Source organism: Musa acuminata, chromosome BXJ1-6, assembly GCF_036884655.1.
Source record: "Musa acuminata AAA Group cultivar baxijiao chromosome BXJ1-6, Cavendish_Baxijiao_AAA, whole genome shotgun sequence".
Classification (NCBI taxonomy): Eukaryota; Viridiplantae; Streptophyta; class Magnoliopsida; order Zingiberales; family Musaceae; genus Musa; species Musa acuminata.
Window position 1 is genome coordinate 37,928,413 of NC_088332.1, and position 21,657 is coordinate 37,950,069.

The window sequence follows — 21,657 nt, forward strand, 5'->3', positions numbered from 1 at the left end:
TAATATGTCTTATGTTATGTCAATAAGAAGTGTAAAAGATATTTCATACCTATTTTAAGCTTGATATATATGCACAAACTTATCAAAATATGAATGACAATCAATTCTTCCCAAATAAAATTAGTAATTTTTTCTTTGATCATCAACTTGTACGTCATACAAAAAAAAGTATCACTTCTTGTTTACTCTTTAGATACTCTATGTAAAGTTATCTATCACCATATTTAATCAAATATATATATATATATAATATATATATAAAGGGTTTTTTTTAACAAATGATGTCTTTTGTTTCTAATAATGCTCAAAATAAAGTGCGTGTTCACCTCAATGTATAGTTCTTGCCATTCTTGGAGTCACCTTATAGCCCAATCTATATAGTGGACGAATTCAAGTGGATGTTATAGTATTTTCACTGTTTTGATCATTGTAATAAAAAAATTATTATAAAACATACTTGAAAATATTATAAATAATACGGATACACTTATAATATTAGTAAGTCAATTTCAAGCTTAAGAATTTAATATTACAATGATATACGAGTAAACTAAAAATATATAATATAATATCACTCATAATATCTTTCAATAGATTTACATCAATAAAAACTATAAAGTTGTTAGAAAATACTATGAGTGAATCAAATAAAATCAAAATATACTAGGAATAATCTGATATGCCATATTATGATTTAAATAAATATTTATAATAATTCATAAATGTCACCTAAATAGGGATAAAAGAAATTTGACATGTCATAATGTTTTCGCCACTACAACATAAATACTTTAAATAACTTAAATGAATTTCTAACATCCATCAAATCAATTATAAGACTAAAAATATTATATCATAATAGCTTAAGAATGGGGTAATATGATGTCACTTATTGTATTTTATAATTTTTTTTAGGACATCAACAAAAATACTATAAATAAACTAAATAAAAATCCATATAAAAATACTATAAATTTTATTTTCAGAATTTAACTCCCTGCATATATATATATATATATATTTATATTTATATATTTCAGTTATGTTGGCCACCATCATTTCCAGTTGGAATCTGCCACGTTCAGCGGCCCCCAGTCATTTCCAATTGGGATTTGCTACGCTTCAGTGGGGCCCATCTCGTCGGCGCCAGCTAATCAAAGAGTCGCTGATGGGCTGGCGTGGGCGCACGCCCACCCCTCCTCGAACATTCCAACACCGCACGTCATGCCGGACCTGATCCGACGGCGTAGATGACCCTGATCCGAGCTCCATCGGACGATTGGCGTTCCTTCGAGACAGCTCATTGACGAACACAAAAGGCAGATTCGACTTCCGTGTCTAGCTCAAGCGACAAAACACTGGGTTCAATCCTTTTATTCGACATTCTCTGTGGGATCCGCAACACGTATCCTAAATCCCATAAGTCGAGCGAATAGAAAGACCATTTAAGCTGTCTCGTCGCTGGGTCGAGACACAGGAGCTGCTTGTTCTTTTCCTTTTTCTCCCTGTTTATCTTTGATCTCGCGAGTGCAATGATACCCGCAAAATTTTCGTGACAGAAATTTAGCGAAATCCATTCGATTTCTTCCTATTTAATGCCCTTCCACTCGCCTCGCTCCCGGTCTCTGTCGTCGCCGCTCTGCACCTCTCACTCTCCATCTCTTGGGGAAGCGCAGAGGGGCTTCGGTGTAAGGTCAGTCGACTTCGTCTTCCGATCTGTGTTAAGCATGTAGAATGCCATCGATTTTGGTTTATTTTTTAGGTTTTCGCGAGTTCTCTTGTAGGATCTACGTTGTATTAGATGCGTATAAATTGTTCTATTAACTGGTTCAGAAAATGATTGTTGATTCGTATCGGTACATCGTGGATCGAGCGAAGATTTGGTAACTTATTGACCTTCGGTGTTCAGCTTCTCTGTTCTTGCCTTTTCTGCCTCGTTATCTTGTTTCTCGATTCTTTAAGCTTGCGATGATAAGATATTGTGTTTGGATATTGTGTGAAGGGATTGCTCTTCCTTAGGTTTCTGATTCTGGAACAATTTGATTCTCCCATATATTGCTTTTATATTGAGTTCCTCTATTAATATCTGTTTGATGATATTTTTATTCATGATGGTCGATCTTAAAATATGAAAATTACTTTATGTTGATTGTTCATCAGCTGTGAAGCTGAAATTTGGAAAAGAAAATATTCAATAACTGTTTTTTTTAGGGAAAATATCGAATTATTACACCTGGAAATATGTTAGTTATGAACAATATGAAGTGGTCAATGATTTTACCTGATTAATTCTTGTCACATAATATCAATACTTGCTTTGAAACTTTCGAAACAGTTTCGTCGTAGTTTCTTGCTGGACATAGTTGCAGATTTCTCAATTACTCTTTTGAGTGTTAAACCAGCCTTTCCTGTGTTTATGGAAGGATTAGTGTATATAAATAGAAGATTATTTTGATGTTGAATTATTGGGTATTAATTTGCTAGAGCATGTGGGTCGAATTATATGTTCTTCCTTCTTCGATTTGGTTTTGCAGATATCCATAACATGGCTGACGGCGAGGATATCCAGCCTCTTGTCTGCGACAATGGTACTGGAATGGTCAAGGTTAGACATCCTTTTCCTCTCTTATGTTATAATTTGTCCCTCTTTCCCTGATCATGTTGCAAACAACATATATAACTGTTCTCTTTCAGGCTGGTTTCGCCGGAGATGATGCACCTAGAGCTGTATTCCCTAGCATCGTAGGCCGACCTCGCCACACTGGTGTCATGGTTGGGATGGGTCAAAAAGATGCTTATGTTGGTGACGAGGCTCAATCAAAGAGAGGTATCCTGACCTTGAAGTACCCTATTGAACACGGCATTGTTAGCAACTGGGATGACATGGAGAAGATCTGGCATCACACCTTCTATAATGAGCTTCGTGTTGCCCCTGAGGAGCACCCTGTATTGCTCACCGAAGCCCCTCTCAATCCCAAGGCAAACCGAGAGAAGATGACCCAGATTATGTTTGAAACCTTCAATGTTCCGGCTATGTATGTAGCAATTCAGGCTGTTCTTTCCCTTTATGCTAGTGGTCGTACAACCGGTATGCCTCACTTCAACTTGATTAAAGTCTCAAACATGACATGTAAATGCTGATCTGTGGCACTCTTCTTAATAGGTATTGTGCTTGATTCTGGTGATGGTGTGAGCCACACTGTTCCTATATACGAAGGATATGCCCTCCCTCATGCCATCCTTCGTTTGGACCTTGCTGGTCGTGACCTCACAGATGCTTTGATGAAGATTCTTACGGAGAGAGGTTATTCCTTCACTACCACCGCTGAACGGGAAATTGTCAGGGATATCAAGGAAAAGCTTGCCTACGTTGCCCTGGATTATGAACAGGAGCTGGAGAATGCCAAGGGTAGTTCCTCTGTGGAAAAGAGCTATGAGTTACCTGATGGGCAGGTCATCACAATTGGTGCGGAGAGATTCAGATGCCCGGAGGTTCTCTTCCAGCCATCTCTGATCGGCATGGAGGCTGCTGGTATCCATGAGACCACTTACAATTCCATCATGAAGTGTGATGTGGATATCAGAAAGGACCTGTATGGCAACATCGTTCTCAGTGGTGGTACGACTATGTTTCCTGGAATCGCTGACCGCATGAGCAAGGAGATCACAGCGCTCGCCCCAAGCAGCATGAAGATTAAGGTGGTTGCCCCACCAGAGCGCAAGTACAGTGTCTGGATTGGAGGCTCCATCCTTGCTTCGCTCAGCACTTTTCAGCAGGTAATATCTTGATCCACATTTGCAAATTATCAAGATTCAGAAACGTTTGGCAGCTATTTCATGATCATAATTTTTTTCTCTTTTTTTGTTTAATAATGCACCAGATGTGGATCTCCAAGGGCGAATACGAGGAATCCGGTCCTTCCATTGTCCACAGGAAGTGCTTCTGAGTTCCATGGTCCCCAAGTCACGGTTACTACTCTTCAGGCTGCTTTTCAAGACTGAATCACGCAAGTCTTTTTCCAAATTGATGTGGTTTTGTTGGGGGTATGTTGGTTTTGCTCGAGCTGTACCTGTACTTTAGGCACCATAAATATATGTGAACTGCCATAACATCACTGCTTATTAAAATCTGTTTCTGCAATGAAGGCTATTTATCGGAAGTTGACAATGGTTGCCTGAGTCTGACAGTCCTTATATGTATTCTTTACATAACCACTTAATAATTTGCTTCATTACGAGATTTCTCATCTCGACAAAAACTTTTGCTTCATCACAGCAAGTTCTGCCTTTTTTTCTTTTGACATGTCGATGGGATCTGAAACAACTCGAGGTGGTGATATGATGCAGAATGCTGTGAACCATGTGAGTTTTTTCTCCTTGGCTTTCTTTTTCCTTGTGGACCAGAAGGGGACCTCTATCAGAAAAAGTACAGGACTTGTTCCTTCAAAGACCAGTGATCACATGTTCCTCCATTCTTGATTCGTGGGAATCTCCATAATTGCTCCTTGTGGTGTGGTATATCTCATTCTTGTTCCTTGAGAATCTCCATGATTGTTCCTTGTGCGGTCTATACGCTTTAACTTATCTGTAATATTGGGTGCATTTCCCATCACATACTCAATATCCTTAAGCATGTCATACACACACAACTCCAATGTTTCTCCCTACATTTAAACCTCTATTTTTTGTAATATGTACTCGTTCATGCACCTTTACATTTGGAGGAAGAAGCACAGTCTGTCCTTTTTTCAACTATAATTGTGAAAACTTGACTTTATTTAATATATGTATATATTTCTAAAAAATAAGTAGAATATTAAGATTATTTCTTTATGATCCGTGAGAGATCATGATTCGAATCATAAAAATAGTCTATATATTTACCCTCCTCTTATCATTTTTAATAAACAAGAGAAAAATATATAATATTTATCAATTCTATTCTAAAATTTAAGCTATGTAAGGTGATTTAGACAATCACAAATTATATAATTTGAGATGAGAAAGTATTTATCCCATGCATCTAAGTCGATACATATACCTTTTTTGTTTTTGCCTATATGCTCCTCTTTTTTTTTTTTGCATAAATTCCTTCTAATCACTACAATCTCTCATTATCTATCTATTTATAATATCATGCTATAAATTATATATCTATAAATGCAATCATAAAATGAGTAGCCATATTTGTAAAATATACAACTGTAATATAAATGTACATGTTGAATTTACTAATACTTGTATTATCTAATGCATTTGCATGCACAAAAACCATGGATCCAATAGCTCGTACTTTTAGATAAATTCTGTTCCTTATAATACCAAATGTAAAAAATATTTTTAGTAATAAATAATAATTACACCATCATCTCCGTCATCAATAGGTAATGGGTATTCCCTTTTCTTCCGTGATCTTCCATCTTCATTTGCCTTCTTATGCTTCATGCTTGAATATAATTTTTTCTGGTGATAATTGGTCTCAAATAAAAGAGAAATAGGAAAAACAGGAGATAAATGTAAGGTGAAATCTGTTGGAACTTAAAATGAGGTTCCCCACCTTGTTATTCACCTTCCATTTCAACTTTTGTGTCTCCTATCTACTAGTTTTAAAGAGAGAGTTAAAGAGAAAACTGTAATCCTCAACTATATTCACTACGAGACGGAGACGTGCGTCTGTGTGTCTTCAATCGTACTTTAAGTGGACTTCTATTCTATTGGGTAAAATATTTCAACGGAATCCAATTAGTTATATTATATATCTTATCCAATTATAAAGAGCTACAAAATCTAACATTCTCCCACTTGACCCATTAATTGATAAGATATAAAAGAGATATTCAAAATCAAAATAAACAAAACAAAATTTGTTTGAAAAATAATTTTACCTAATTGGATTTCAAAGAATTTTGGAAAAAGTATTTTATACGTGGCTATGAATTTTAAAACAAGCCAATAAGTCCAATAAATACAATAATACTATATTAAGTCCAACCATCAATGCGAGTCATAGCGATTGTATTTCATCAATATCATACTCCCTTCTATGTACCACAACATTGTTAGTCTTTCCTAATATAGTCCATAATGACCCCTATAATTTGTCTCGTCAAGACAATCCTGTTATTATATTCAACCATAATATGCATAAGCATAAATGTAAATAGGATAGTAAAAACAAATAACTTTACTTAAGCAAGAATAATGTCAATAATAGCATCCACATAAACATACATCGTCATATCTTTTATGACTTGCTCACAAGCCTCATTCTAAGAATACGTTCTTTGAATAATTTACACTATAAGGCTTTTGTCAATTGATCAGCAATCATCATAGTGGTGCTCAAGTTCTCAATTGGCACTTGCTATTTCTGGACTCTTTCTCTAACCACTAAATACTTTATCTCAATGTGCTTGGAACCACTAGAGTACTTGACATTCTTAGAGAAGAAAACTACTACGGTGTTATCACAAAATATCTTCAGCGGCCTGGCAATTGAGTCGACCACACCAAGTCCTGAGATAAAATTTCGCAATCATAAAGCTTGATTTGTGGCTTCAAAGCATGCCACAGATTCAGCTTCTTAATGATGTAATTAGTGATTGCTTTGCACTTTTCCAAGAAATTGCCCCACTAGTTAACAAGAATACAAATCCTAAAGTGGACTTCCTTCTATCGAGGCAATTTACAAAATCAGCATCTGAATATCTTTTCACTTCAAGCTAATCTGATCTCTTGTATGTGAGCATATAATATTTCGTCCCTTGTAGATATCTCATTACTTTCTTTGCAGCTTTCCAATGTTTCATTCATGGGTTGCTTTGGTATCTTCCCAACATTGCAACTGTAAAATTGATATTTGGTCTTGTACAGGTTTGAGCATATAATAGACTTCCAACTGCGCACCCATAAGGAATATTCTTCATTTGATTTTTTTCTAAGTCATTTCTTGGACATTGGTTTTGACTGAATTTTTCATCTCTAGTAATAGGTATATCATTGGCTGAGTAAAGATGCATATTAAATCTCTCCAAGATACGATGAATATATCATTTCTAGGACAATCTTAATAATCCTTGAGATCTATCTCTGAATATCTCAATACCAATAACATAGGTTGTCTCATTCATATAAACCATTTTAAAGTTCTTGTTGAGAAATATCTTAGTTTCGTGTAATAAACCAAGATCACTATTGGCAAGTAAAATATCATCCATATATAAGACCAATATAATAAACTTGTTTCCACTTACCTTTAGATATATACACTGACCAATAGTATTTTCCTTAAATATGAAAGAAGTAATGGTATTATGAAACTTTATATATCATTGTCTATAAGCTTGTTTAAGGTCATAAATGAATTTCTTAAGTTTACAAGCCCAACCTTCTTTTCTTTTTTCTATGAATCCTTCAGGTTGTTCCATATAGATTTCCTCATCTAGATCCCCATTTAGAAATGCCGTTTTCATATCCATATGATGCAACTCACGATCATAATGAGCTACTAATTCCATGACGATTCTGGAGCAAAAGTCTCATTATAGTCGATGCCTTCCTTTTAAGAAAAACCTTTAGCCACAAGTTTGACTTTATATCGTTCGATATTGCTCGTTGAGTCATGTTTTGTCTCAAAGATTCATTTACAACCGACTCTTTTATAATTATTGGGCAATTCAATGAGATCTCATACACCATTCTGGACCATTGATTTTAACTCTTCTTTTATTACATCATACCATTTTTCAGAATTGTTATTTTCTATGGTTTATGAAAACGATAAGGGGTCTCTTTTTATTCCTATATCATAATCGGATTCTTATAGATATACCACATAATCATCAGAAATGACATGTTTCCTTTTCCTTTGAGATCTTATCAAATCTATCAATTGTGATTGTTCTACAAGATCATCAGCAATGACATCAATATCATGTGAGAGTTCTTCGATGTTATTTTGTTGTTCACTCTCATCAATACTCTTATTGATTTGAGGAATAACAATCTCTCGAATAGGAGATGATATGGGAGAATTAACCCGAATCTCCTCAATATCAAAATTAATCCTTCGAGATTTTTCACTCCCACCGATTTCACCATTTACTAAGAATTTTACATTACCAGATTCTACTATCCCCATACTATGATTAGGACAATAAAATCTGTATCCCTTGAATTTTCCTGGATAACCAATAAAATATCCTGAAATAGTTCTTGGATCTAATTTCTTTTCATGTGGATTGAATACTCTTATCTCTGTAGGACATCCCCAAATACGTAAATATCTCAGACTGGGCTTCCTACTAGTCCATAATTGTAATGGAGTTGATGGAACTGGCTTATTAGGTACCCTTTTTAAGATATATATAGCTGTCCTAAGAGCTTCACCCCACATCAACTCAGGTATAGAGGAATAACTCACCATGCTCTTAACCATATCCATAAGAGTACGATTTCGTTTTTCAGCAATACCGTTCTGTTATGGCACACCTAGTAATGCCTATTGAGCATAAATACCCTATTGTTCTATGAATCTAGCAAAAGGACCAATATTCTGACCTGATCCATCATATCTGCCATAAAATTCATCACCCCTATTAGATATGATAATTTTAACTTTTCTATCTAATTGTCTCTCGACCTCATTTATGTACACTTCAAGAGTATTAACGGCTTGAGACTTTTCATGTATTAGATAAACATAATCATATCTGGACCGATCATATATAAATGTGATGAAATACTTGTCTCCACTAAAACAAGGAATATGGAGTGGTCCGTAAATATCAATATGAATAATCTCAATAAGTTCTTTACTTCTTGTGGTATTTTTCTTTATATGTTTAGTTTACTTTCCCTTAATGCAATCTATATAAACATCAAAATCAGTGAAGTCTAAATGTTCCAAAATATTATCCTTCACTAATCTTTTAATTCTTTCCTTGGAGATATGTCCTAATCGTCTATGCCACAATATAGAATATTTTTCATTATTGAAACTACGTTTCAATCCAACACTTGATTGTAGGGTCATTAATGTCTTTGCAAACTCAAGATCCAAATTAATTATGTACAAACCATCACAGAATTTCAAAACTAACTTTTATTGAATCATAAAATATATTGAGTTTATCATTACAAAAAGAAAGACAATATCCTAACTCATCAATTCTAGAAAGAGAAACTAAATTTTTAGAAATTATAGGAATATAACATGTGTCAATAAGATCCGGTGACTTGTCTCTAAGCGTAGACGATAAGTTCTCACTAATATCATTTTCGCTTTAAAATGATTTCCGATGAATCTTTTATGTTTTTTTGGTTTTCGAATTAAAAGAAATCCCTGTATGTTATTGGTAACATGAGTTGAAGCACCAGAATCAATCCACCAAGTGTTAGAAGGAACTTATGTAATGTTTGATTCAAAACATACGAAGGTCGAGTTAATACCTTTCTTTTCGAACCAAATCTTGCGTTTGATACAACCCTTATTTACATGTCCTTTCTTGTCATAAAAGAAGCACTTTGCAGTAAAGACTTTCTTTTCATTAGTCTGTTTAATATTTCCAGACCCGATACATTTTTTTTATGGATAATGCTTCAATTTTCTTTTTTTATTACTAGGTCCTTGAGTAGTAGTCATGACATTGTATGAACATTAATATTACACATTTGGGTGAAATATTAACATATATAGTGTTCATTCAAGAATATTTATGGAGGACTGATACCATACTTATGGAATAGTGTTATTACCTTTGGGTATATAACCCTAAACTATAAGGATATCCAAAGCAATATTATCATACCTCATCACATAATTATTTGAATTAGATTCTCTTTTGGAATTATTTAAATCTATTAATTATATGTGCCATTGTGAATATTATTTCCTTAATATCATTTAAGACTAATTCTTTAATATTATTTTATAAGTCATTAGTCTAGGTCACTTTGATGGTTACAAGACCAATACAATAATATAAAATAAAATTTAAAAATATCCTATAAATGATAAAACTTTTATTATAATTCATATCATAAAAGTCTTTCATCCCAAGTCACCTTGGCAGTTACAAGTCAGATAAAACTTAGGAAGATGAATTACAAATAATATTCATCAAATTTCTTTAATTTATGCTAAGCTATCAATAATAGAATAACAACCATAATAATTATTGAACATTAATGTTAAGCAATTTAATAATAAAATAACAACCATAATAATTATCGAACATTAATGCTAAGTAGTTTAATAAAAAATAACAACCATAATAATTATTGAATATTAATGCTAAGTAGTTCAATAATAGAATAATAACCATAATAATTATTGAACATTAATCAGCAAAAGAAAACTCATATGATAATCATGATAACATATAAATCATGCCTTCATAAAAGATAAACATTATTTCATAATTTTAAATATATACATGTGAATAAGTAAATAAAATTCCAAGAACAATAATTGGATTTTGATTTTATTTAACATAATCAATAATTCATATGAGAAAACAATAAAACTAAACCATAATTTATATTTTTTATCAAAATTAAATCCAATCAAATGATCAGAAATATAATCCTGATTAAATTTAATCATAATTATAATAAATCATATTTATTAATTTTATAATTGAGAACATATACTAAATTTCTCAATTTCATAATGATAAAACTGTAAATATTTGATAGGATATAAATCGAAAATATGTGATTTATGAAGGGTAGAATTATAATTTGATAGAAATTAAACACGTGGGCAAAACTATAAATACGTTGACAGAACATAAGTTACGAAATTTGCGAGGGACAGAACTATAATTTTATAAAACCCTAGCCTCGAGGTCAAAATCATAATTATGCCAAAACCCTAATCTGCCTGCGTTGTAGCTACCTGTGCGTGCGGTGCTGCCGTTGCCCGCTCGTGGCTGCTACGGCGGTTCCTGCCTATGTGCGGCCGACCGTTGCATGGGCACTATGATGCTCACGTATGGCTACCGCCTGTTGCGTTGCGACACGCACGTTGCCTAGCGTAGCTTTACCATCAATAAATTTGCAACAAGGTCGATCATCGAAAAAAGGAATCAATCATGCATCGTAAACAAAATAATAGATCTAAGGTATTTGATCTCAAAAACTTAGGCTCTAATACTAATTGAAAGTATAAGAATCTATAATATGTTGTATTAAATTACGAACATAACCTTTATGCCAGGATTGAAATCAAATACTTAAATCTATTTTAACGATGTGTACCTTTTGATGCTATCTGTTCAAAGATTTCTATTTGATCAATCTGCATTGTCTTTAATTCAAGATCGCTATCAATCTGCAAAGAGGAACTAGATCATTTCTCGTCTCTTCCTATCCTTTCACAGGACCAACTAGATTAATGGCTTTAGGGAGAGAGTTGAGGAGAAAACTGTAATCCCTTAACTATATTCGCTGTGAGACGGAGACGTGCGTCTGAGCAAAAGGTCTATGATAAGATATTATGAGATTTTCTCCTTAAAGAATCGTACTTTAAGTGGATTTCTATTCTTTGGCTAAAATATTTCAATGGAATCTAATTGATTTTCTCCTTAAGGAATCATACTTTAAGTGGACTTCTATTCTTTGGCTAAAATATTTCAATGGAATCTAATTAATTATATTATATATCTTATCCAATTATAAAGGGTCACAAAATCTAACACTTATGTGATCGATCTCATTTTTATCGTTTTTGATATACGACAAAGTGAAATCATTCTTAATAGAGATGAAATGACACACATTTTAAGTACTGAGTATATATAAATCAAATCATATTATTCGGTTAGTACACTTGTTTTCGGTTTAACTGTAATTATCTTTTATAGTCAATTATTTTTTTTTTCCGTATTGGTTGATAAGTAAGAAATCGGCTTATAAGACCATCGAATCATTCTTATCCTCAAAAATACCATTTAAGGTTCATATGTCTTGAAACGACAAACTAGTACAAACATATCTATTAATTCACTGTCAACCTACATATCGCATTAATGACGATCAAATTAAAGTTTGATAAAGAATCGATTAATTCATTAGTTCATCTTTTAAAATTAAGATATATTAATGACGCATTCCAATTGTTGGTTAGAAGATTAAAAATTCAAAAGTTATTATGAAATTATTTTTTTATGATATGAGAATGATGATATGACTAACACCTCCTTGGTATGTGTTTGATACCTTATTGCCATGCGACCCATACCCTCATACCGTATTATCGATACAATGATATTCTACGACTAATATAATATTATTATTTTGATATTACATCCATAATTATTGTAAGTTATCTAGATTTGATGTGATATGATTCTCCTTGGGATCGGCAAAGATATGTAATTGTTTAGACACTAATTCATATTGTCAATCATAAAATAATCATAAATCTTAGGATAAACAATCGATCAAGTATGTTCGTCAATGCGCTCCAAAACTTTTAAATTTTAATACAGAACTCAATATGGGATCAATAACGTGCTATCGAGATTAACTGAATCATCAATTTTGTTGGCCATGCTTCTAAAATAGTTTTATAGATTCAACATAATTCGAGAGGATAAATACGAAATATGATGATTCAATAGGAGAGATACATATGAAATATGATCCTAGTTAACTTCAAATCAACATTCGCAACCAAGATTTATATTAACACTATCAATTACCTTAAATATATTTTTATAATAATTTTGATGTATAAGAATCCTTAGAGGCACAATTATTTTCCACACACATAAAATCATAGATATTTTTCTAAACCTAAAAATGTAATGGGGACACACCTTTCAAGTTAGCAAACCCTCATTGCACAATTATCTTTAAAGATGAGAAATTATATTTAAAAGTAGCAGATACGAAAGAAAAATTAACGTAATAAATAATTTCGTACAATTTAATTTAAGTTATTTATTACCATTTACCGTTCAAAATATTCCCTTAAATATGTGTATATGTGTCCGCGTGGAGCTCTACCTGAGATCAGGCCGACGTCAGTGTAACTTAGACAGCAGTGACCGCACCCATTATGTATACCCGGCGGGTGAAGACGGATCAACCAATAAACACTTTCGACGCCCTTTGCTGACCGCGGAGCAAAGCGTGAGCCACAAAAGGCGGTGTCTCCGAGCCCGTCCTTTACACCCTTCTTCCAGCGTCTTCAAATCCATCGCCAGATCTGAAGGCCGATAGAGGCGGAGAAGGAAGAGGAATTGGAGAGAGAGAAAATAAATGGCGAGTGACAGCGACATCGACGAGGACGAGCTCCTCCAGATCGCTCTCAAGGAGCAAGCGCAGAGGGAGGTCAACTACAAGAGGCCGTCGGCGAAGGCCTCCAAGCCGGTCGTCAACCTCATACAGCCCCCGCCGCCGCCCCACTTCATGGCTCAGGATCAGCATCAGCAGCGAAACCCCAATCCCAGGGCGAACCCCGTTCCTGGGAAGCAGCCCCCGCAGCAGCATCAGCGGAAGCCCAGCCGCGGCGGCGGGGTCGACGACGACGATGATTCCGACGTCGAGATGCTGAGCATCTCATCCGGAGACGAGGACTCGTCTAAGGACCGCGCTGCGCCGCAGAGGGGGCGCAGCGGCGAACACCGGGCGTCCAGGGACGATTTGGATCTGGGGACGGACGATGATGAGCCCAGCAGCTGGAAGAGGGTCGATGAGGCGGAGGTAATCTCGATCGCCTAATTGTTGATTGTCCAATAGTGATCTGTTTGTTAATTCTTGGGATCGAGTTGTGCTATTGGTGCTGACTCTCGTAAATTTTTATTGTGCTATCTGATTGTTTAATTAAATGGTTCTAGATTTGCTCAAGTTTATGGAGCTACTGCCGATGATTCTAATTGTTCTCTTTGTCTTATTATGCCCAAGAAAGTTTGCTTGACCACTTTTTTTATCTTTAAATTGCCTCGTCCAAAAATCTTGATGTCGAGAAGGTCAATTGGTAAAATTGAGAGATCCTGCTGTTGTCTCTTGAGTCTTGCATCCAAATTGAAGCTATGTTCATTATCATAACTTCTAAAGCTTTATTGTTTTAGATTTTCTTTCCTAGTGTCAATAGTTTTTCTCTAGCAGAAATACATTTGGCTGCTACACTCGGATGCATGAAATTGAGAGCCTCGGGCTTGGAAATACACAGTTGACATCTAAATGTTAAGGCCACATCCAGTTGTATCTTTCATCAATAGGAATGCTGAATTTGGTATAATGTAAGCTTAGTCAAAGCACCAACCTTTTTAATCATTTTGAGAACGTTAGTGGAATTATGGATCAAATTCTTGGTCTTTAGTCTAATCTCTAGAGTATATTAGTTTTCTCTTTTTCCTCTTTGAGATCGAGCATAATAAAGTTCCCTATTGTTAGTATCACACTATTATTCCATATGATGGCAAGAATTCTGCTCTATTATGATCTTCGAAATGGATACTAGAAATGGGCTGAAAAGATAAAGTTGACAGGTGTAGGAGAAATTGAGAAAAACTTAATATTCTGCCATAATATTCAGAAAGTTTTCGATGGGAAAACTTAATACCTTCTTACCAGAAAGCATTCAACTTGTGTTTTACTTTTTATGATAGATATTGTGAGCATGTTAATTCACCCAAGTTCCAGAAGAATGTTATTTTAGAAAATAACATATTATTTACTGTGTTTCTTATCTCAAAAAGGAATCAAGCATGACGGGTGAATTAGGCCTACATTGATGGCATGGACCAACCGGTTTTAATTGGGAGTATCTTAACAACATAAGCAGTAATTTTATGGGATTCATCAAGAAGGAAGGATGTAGACTTCAGGTGTAGGGTGGTTCCTAAGAAAACTACATACAAGGATCTTGAATTGTTGTGCCATGTTATGGATGAATATATTCTGGTTGGAATGACACTGAAGCTTAATGTGCGATCGGGTTAGGATCAGTTTGGGATTTGGATTTTCCGGATTGGTTCTACGCAATGGTTGGCTCGGAGCACGAGAACTAATTGGCAGTGCCCATCATGATTTGTTGAAAACTACTGGACTTCTTCATAACTTGTTAAAATTTGCTGAATTAGTCAAAAGATGGTGGAATCTGGTTGCATTGGGCAGAATTTGATGCAATTCTAACTGCTTCCAATCTGAGTCTAACTATTTCCCTTGTTTTTTAATTTGTTCCTTATGTTGCTCAATACTTGTCATGACATAGGTCCTCTGACCAGGATCAGTTTAACTTGAAAGCCGTCATTGAAACAGTAGTTATGGTAACTGATTTGATGTTCTTGAGCATACATACAATGTTGAATTATTGCTGTACGGATGTTTTTACCATGATAAGGTAAAATATGAATGACCCATTTCCTTTTTTTATTTTTCAGCTTGCTCGCAGAGTTCGAGAAATGCGTGAAACACGGGCAGCACCAGGTGCACAAGGTCTTGAACAAAAAACAGCTCCAATGGCTCGCAAGGGGCTTGCAAACTTGCAGTCGTTACCTCGTGGTGTGGAAGTTTTGGATCCACTTGGACTAGGGTAACTACATTATGGTGGCATTGATGTTTACGATAACACCATCATATGCTTATAATTTTTTTTTTAAGGTTGATCCTCATTGGTTTATTTGTTGGTTTTTTGTCGGGTTTAGTTTACATTCTCAATTTGCATCATCCAATGTTGGACAGCATATCACTGCTATGCTTCTCTCCATGTGATCTGTTTATCATTTGTTGTATTTTTTTACAATTCCCAAACCATGAATAAGATAATCCAGCAATAAATTAGTTAGATAGTTCAATTAGCAGAAGTTCAATGCCACTGTAAGTAGGGAGATAAATAATCATGGCTTCGGTCCTGCCACTTCATGTCAGTCACAGAAACTGCAAATCAACGACACACTACTATGATTAGAAAAACTTATAAATGAAAATAAGGTACGTGCTAACACATTTTTATATATGAATGAAGTGGGCAAAAAAAAAAGTTGTTTAACAATATAGCATATGTTCTGATTTGGTCAGTAATAAAGGTTCTAAACAGGTTGATTCTTTTTATGCATCAACCCAATTATTTTTAGATCGCAATAAGTTGAATGAATTTATGTATATATTTTGCAATTGTTAAGCCCATCAATTTATTTGTTGGGTTTTATTGGTTTTAGTTTACATTCTAAATTTGTGTCGTTTAATTGTTGGAAAAAAATTGTCAACGCTTATGGTTGTCTGTGTCATCCTTTATCATGCACAATATCTTCTATTTTATTTTTGATCCATGAATCAAACCTATCGAACAAAACAGTTCAATTAGCAAAACTTCAATGCCACTGTAAAAGAGGATTACTTGTTACCTCAAGATCAGAACATGGAAACTAGAAATTGCAGATAATCTTTCTTGAAGACTACACATTTAAGAAGTCTTAGAAATGGAAAAAAAAAGCTAAAACATTCTTACAAAAATTAAGGAGTTTTAACTTTTAATGAAGGAATATGTTTGGATTTGATAAATAATATAAAAGTATTAAACAAGTGGATTTCTTTTATGCATTTAGGTTCCAAATCTCAATTCTATAATAAAAACAAACCTTTGTTGAATCAACAGGATACCTGTACATGTTGTACCAACACTTGTAAATGGTTGGTACCAGGATTCTTAATTTTGATGTGTATCGCCTGGTATGGGCGGTACGTACTGGTCCAAGAGGATACCGGCATGTGGACCGCCCTCTACTGGGCAGTACTAGTGTTTTGACCCCATATTGATTGATATGAGGTTTGTACCGGGTGGTAACGGTCGAAATTTGATCGTTATCGAGGCGTACCGATCGGTACGCTTGGATTTCGATCATTACCAAGGTGTACTGGTTGATACGTCTCGGATTTTGATCGTTACGCCTCGATGCGTACCGTACCGAGCAGGGCTTGGTATATTGGTATAGACTGAAATTGAGAACCTTGGTTGGTACCAATCACATTGACTAATTCCAGTTCTAGAGTCATCTAAATCCTTTTAAAACCTAATTTTGTGTGTAAATTACTCAATAATGATTCAACATGTGTTTAAGACCATGCATTACATATATGTGCCAAAAGCTTGTAAATATGAGTTACATATGATATAAATCCTAGATGACTGTAAGTAGTCTTCCATAGATATAGATGGATTTAGCTATATCTATGTGGATCAAACTTAGATCTGCATTGATCTTGGTCGAATCCACATGGATCTAGATTAGAGTATGCCGATCTTGACTGAATTCACATGGATCTACCCTTGTTCTATGTCAAGTTGGTTGTATCCACACCATTCTAGTCTAGATCTATGCTGATTTTGATCAGATTAGCACGGATCTAGCCTAGATCCACATAGGTCTAACCAATACATGAGGGCTTAGCCTTTATCTTGAGGTCGGTTGAAGAAGAAAAACATGAATTTGAATTAAACATTAAACCAGAATATGAATCTATTTATCATTATTGATATTTAAGAATAAGCAAATAAACTGAAGAAAATAACATTGGATTTACCTCGATTTCAGAGAATAATGCAATGTTTTGTAAAATCCAAGCTTAATTGATAGGCTTACTATAGTATCGATTGATTTATTTCATTAGTCTGTATATAAGTTCCTGGTTCGTCTAATAAATACCCACCGGTACATCTCAGTTCAACCTTTTTTTTTTTAACATTGTCTTTGATTACATCAGTTATTTGGATCATTAATTGAAATAGTTTGGATTTCACTTTCGTGCTTGAATGTATTTTGCACAATTTCATTTTTGTTAGTTTGATGAACCTTCAAAATATATCTAAACTATGTAAATTTTTGTTTCAAGTGTTCTGAACACCATAGATCATGTTAAATGGAATTGATCTTCATCTTGAAGCCTTCATGGATGGTTTTGAGGGGATAGTGTTGAGGCTTTAATCCTCTTCATAGGATTCTATTTCAGTTCTCCTTATATACAGATACATATATACGCACATTTTGCTGAAGTTGCATAAAAACAAGTAACACAATCTGATCTTGTTGATACTTTTCATTATTGCTTGGATTGCGTCCATTGGTTTGTCTTGGTTACTTCTGTGTGGATTTCACCTCTATTGGTCTTAATAGCTCCAATTGTGTATCTATCAGGGTAATTGATAACAAATCATTGAGGCTCATTACTGATGCTTCAGTAAGCTCTCCAGTTTCAAGAGAAAGGTCTGGTACTTTAGATCCTACCGTACGAGGTATTGTTTGTTTTGATTCCTTGTGGATAGTTGTAATTCATCTTGTTTGCTGTGTTTTACTTTATTGGTTTTTCATGCTTAAGTTGCTATTCATCCAAGTTTTGGTGTGTTCATGTGTTTTCAAGTTCTAAGATGTTGAAGTTTGAGAGGTTTGCATAGCTACGTAGGATCTGTTGATTTTATGGTGTGACTAATATATCACAGGGTCCTCAAGTCTATAGTGTTTTGAGTTTCTGTCATCATTACCTTGTTGTTCTTAGAGTAAGTTATGTAATAAATTTTGTACATTTTGACTGCTTAAACTGTATTCCTTAACCAATCAAAAAAGTTTAAGGATCTAAAATATCTTGAAAGGTTGTTTTTCCCCAAAAGGAACATTATATTAAATTAAATAAATGATTACAAAATTCACCCTGAGCATCTAAGTGAATTGAAAACATCAAACTGGAGGGAAAATTCATTCTCCTTGTTAACTATAGTAAAGCTTGCCAACCAGTGGACAGCCCCAGTGCTTCCACTTTAAGGCCAAAAAAAAAAATCTCGTGTAGCATTAGTGTATTTAATTGTATCAAGTATTCTCCAAGGAGGAGACTTCTGGTTGAGGATGTCCACAAGAATGTTGAAATATGTAGTATGCTATCTTGCAAAGCCTTTCGAAGTCCTTCCTTGATTGTATCCTTCACAGTATAGGCTGTTGCTATCATCAACAAACTCACATCCACCAAAAGTACAAAGTGCGTTACAATTCCTAACTACAAGCTAGTCCTGCCATTGCAATTTTAGTCACGAGAAACATCACTATTAAGCTTGCACCACCCTAACTGAGGCCTCCCCAATTTTAAGAAAGATTCAACATATCTTCCGTTGTCCTTCAGAATAAGACCATACATACAGCACTTGTAAATCAGCAAGGACTTTACAAAACATAGCCACAGGGTTACAAACTGTATCATTGAAGATGGTGTCATCAGGAAAATTACAAATCCGCCAACATACAGTTGCAATCATAGTCCTCATAACATTGGGATCAGCAAACATACCATCACTCTTCTCATTTAACCAATGCTAATTTTTTCCTCACATAGAAACCACATTCTAGCAGAGAAAGAAAATTGAAAAATAGGTGCTTAATTCAAGGTCATTGCTGCACAAAGTTCCAGCTTATCAGATGTCAATAAGCACCATCAGATGTCAAGTGGTCATGGTGCAAGTGAGGATGGTGCAAAAGATTTCGTCAATCAATCTTCACCTTATCAGGTCTAGGAAGCTTCCACAAGATCCGCTGCTGGTCCTTATCATCTGAATGTTCCAAGCTTTGGGAAAAAAATAAAATTAAAATCAGATTCAGTGGACATCATTCCATTTCTATCATATCTCCATAGTCAAATACCATCACTAAGATTAGGAGGTATGCCAATTCCCATAATCATCACAAGCAAGGGGCCAAACATAGTGTCAATCCTAATAAGTGATCGGTCTCTGATCATGCATAATGGAGGAGTTCTACAGAAAGGAGGCCTTAAGCCAGTAGGAGTATCAAGGACTCAGCCATTCGAATTGAAATAATACTAGAGTCATCACCAATTAATTTTAAGAGCTCAGATCCTAAATCCTCAAGCGTCCTCTAAGGAAAAGCCTTCAGTTCCAACTAATATTAGGAGGGTGACTCAAATTCCAAAAGTTAACCAGAACATGCTTAGCTTTGAAAATCCTCGCCCAAATAGACATGTCTAGCTTGAAGATAAATTTAACCAGAACTCAAATTCATCAACACTATTAAGGTGGATTTTAGACATGTCTAGCTTGAAGATAAATTTTGTTAGTGTGGATATTCCTAATCCCCAAACCCCTGAGATGCTTAGGAACAATATTCCAAGAGATCAAATGTGTACCCTTGACATTATCTCCAATTTTCATAGAAAATTTCTAATAAATTGATTTAAGCAATTCAAAGCAGCCTCTGGTATGCAAGTAACACTTAATGAATGTAAAGGAGGGACATTCAAAGCAGAATTAATAAAAAAAAAATCTTGCTAGCTTGGAGAAGCATGGCACCCTCTAAAACACCTATCTTGGATCTAAAAAATTCTGCACCATATAATTATGAGCAAAAATAGGATTCTTCTAGGAGCTATAAGGATACCTAATTACTGAAAAGGGAAACTGCCATCCTTGAGAAGCAATTGGTTGCAAATACCCTCTCTTATCCCTACCGACAGCCTTAGGAGAATAAATTTTGCAGCTTATGGTAAAGACAAGTAAGGCTAAGTCATCATCACTCAGACCACTACTAGCTTCGCTACACTCAAGCTCAGAGATGTGAAGGTTTTGCAAGGCGAGACTCAAGTTTACTCATACAATATTTGTTTCACTAGTCTATTTATTGATCCGCATCTGAGCCAGGCTAGGGCTAAGGTGTATGGGCTTCCAAGTGTTGATTGAGCTAGGTCAGATTAGCTCATCTGAGTTTTCTGAGCTCAACTCTATGTGGCTTACTGTGACTTGGATCTTTCGAAAACTCAGTCCATATAGAGTCATGCTTCTCTTCGACCTCCAGCCATGAAAAGGAAAAAAGAAAACACTCCTTTGAGTCCACAGGATCTGCACTCCTTCCTAGTTGCTATTGGTGTTGGCCACCAATGCCTCTCCTCGAGTTGATCAGCATCTTCTTCATGATTGTCATCAACAAATAAACCTCACTGCAGCACGACCCCATCAACAAGGATAGTGGCAGGAGCCTTGCTTGGGATATTACCCCTGGCTTCTCCATCTGCCTGCTCGTATCATCCTCTATGTTAGCTGCTTTGAGCACACCCTTGGCAACGCAACAGCAATGTGGTCCGTATTTCCCTCATTGCTGGATAATACCCCAGTGGTAAGCCCTGCTCAATTTCCAAATTCATCAGATACCAAGTTCACAAGCCTTATCTTAGCATGCCTTACAGGGCATACTCCATCTCTTCCATGATGACTTCACTTATAGCCTCCACCAACCTGGCAGAAGGATGGCACTGAGAACTGTACTATCTCCAACAATGCTGTGAAATTGTTATGCTACTACTATTGTTGAAGCGAAGGAAGAGGGAAGATGACAGAGGGAAGCTGGGGAAATGGTGGTGGTGACATATGCCAGGGTTACCTAGGATGCTTTATAGTGGTGGAATAGTAGAGGAGCAAAGTTGTTGCTCTAGTAGTGGTGTTTTCTGAATGAAATGATAGCTTGTTTCACTACTTGGGTCATCAGGCATGTCCTGGCCCCAGCGTTTTATATAGTCAGGCTAAATGCCTTTTGATATGGACTTGAGCTGACCCAGGCCTAACAAACAGTTGGAGCAGGTTGGGCTTTTATAGGACTAGCCTGTGCCTGGTCCATTACCAACTCTGCATTTTCTGTGTCCTCTCTTGGAGAACTA

The 21,657-nt window shown here is 35.3% G+C and overlaps 2 protein-coding genes across 3 annotated transcripts in view; both read left to right on the forward strand.

Moving 5' to 3' along the window:
- Nucleotides 1-1,572: 1,572 nt before the first annotated feature.
- LOC135676826 (actin-3-like) lies at nucleotides 1,573-4,160 on the forward strand. The gene is made up of 5 exons (XM_065188431.1): nucleotides 1,573-1,693; nucleotides 2,535-2,605; nucleotides 2,695-3,088; nucleotides 3,164-3,777; nucleotides 3,882-4,160. The coding sequence occupies exons 2-5, from the start codon at nucleotides 2,546-2,548 to the stop codon at nucleotides 3,945-3,947; spliced, it is 1,134 nt and encodes a 377-aa protein (XP_065044503.1). The 5' UTR covers nucleotides 1,573-1,693; nucleotides 2,535-2,545; the 3' UTR covers nucleotides 3,948-4,160.
- Nucleotides 4,161-13,128: 8,968 nt separating this feature from the next.
- Nucleotides 13,129-21,657, forward strand: part of LOC135585464 (exocyst complex component SEC5B-like) — a 29,167-nt gene continuing 20,638 nt past the window's right edge. The window contains exons 1-3 of one of the 2 annotated variants that reach the window (XM_065188436.1): nucleotides 13,129-13,713; nucleotides 15,396-15,547; nucleotides 18,147-18,244. In XM_065188436.1, the coding sequence (XP_065044508.1) occupies nucleotides 13,270-13,713; nucleotides 15,396-15,547; nucleotides 18,147-18,244 (694 nt within the window). In that variant the 5' untranslated portion in view covers nucleotides 13,129-13,269. The remainder of the gene's footprint in view (nucleotides 13,714-15,395; nucleotides 15,548-18,146; nucleotides 18,245-21,657) is intronic. The other variant, XM_065188437.1, reaches the window with a different exon arrangement.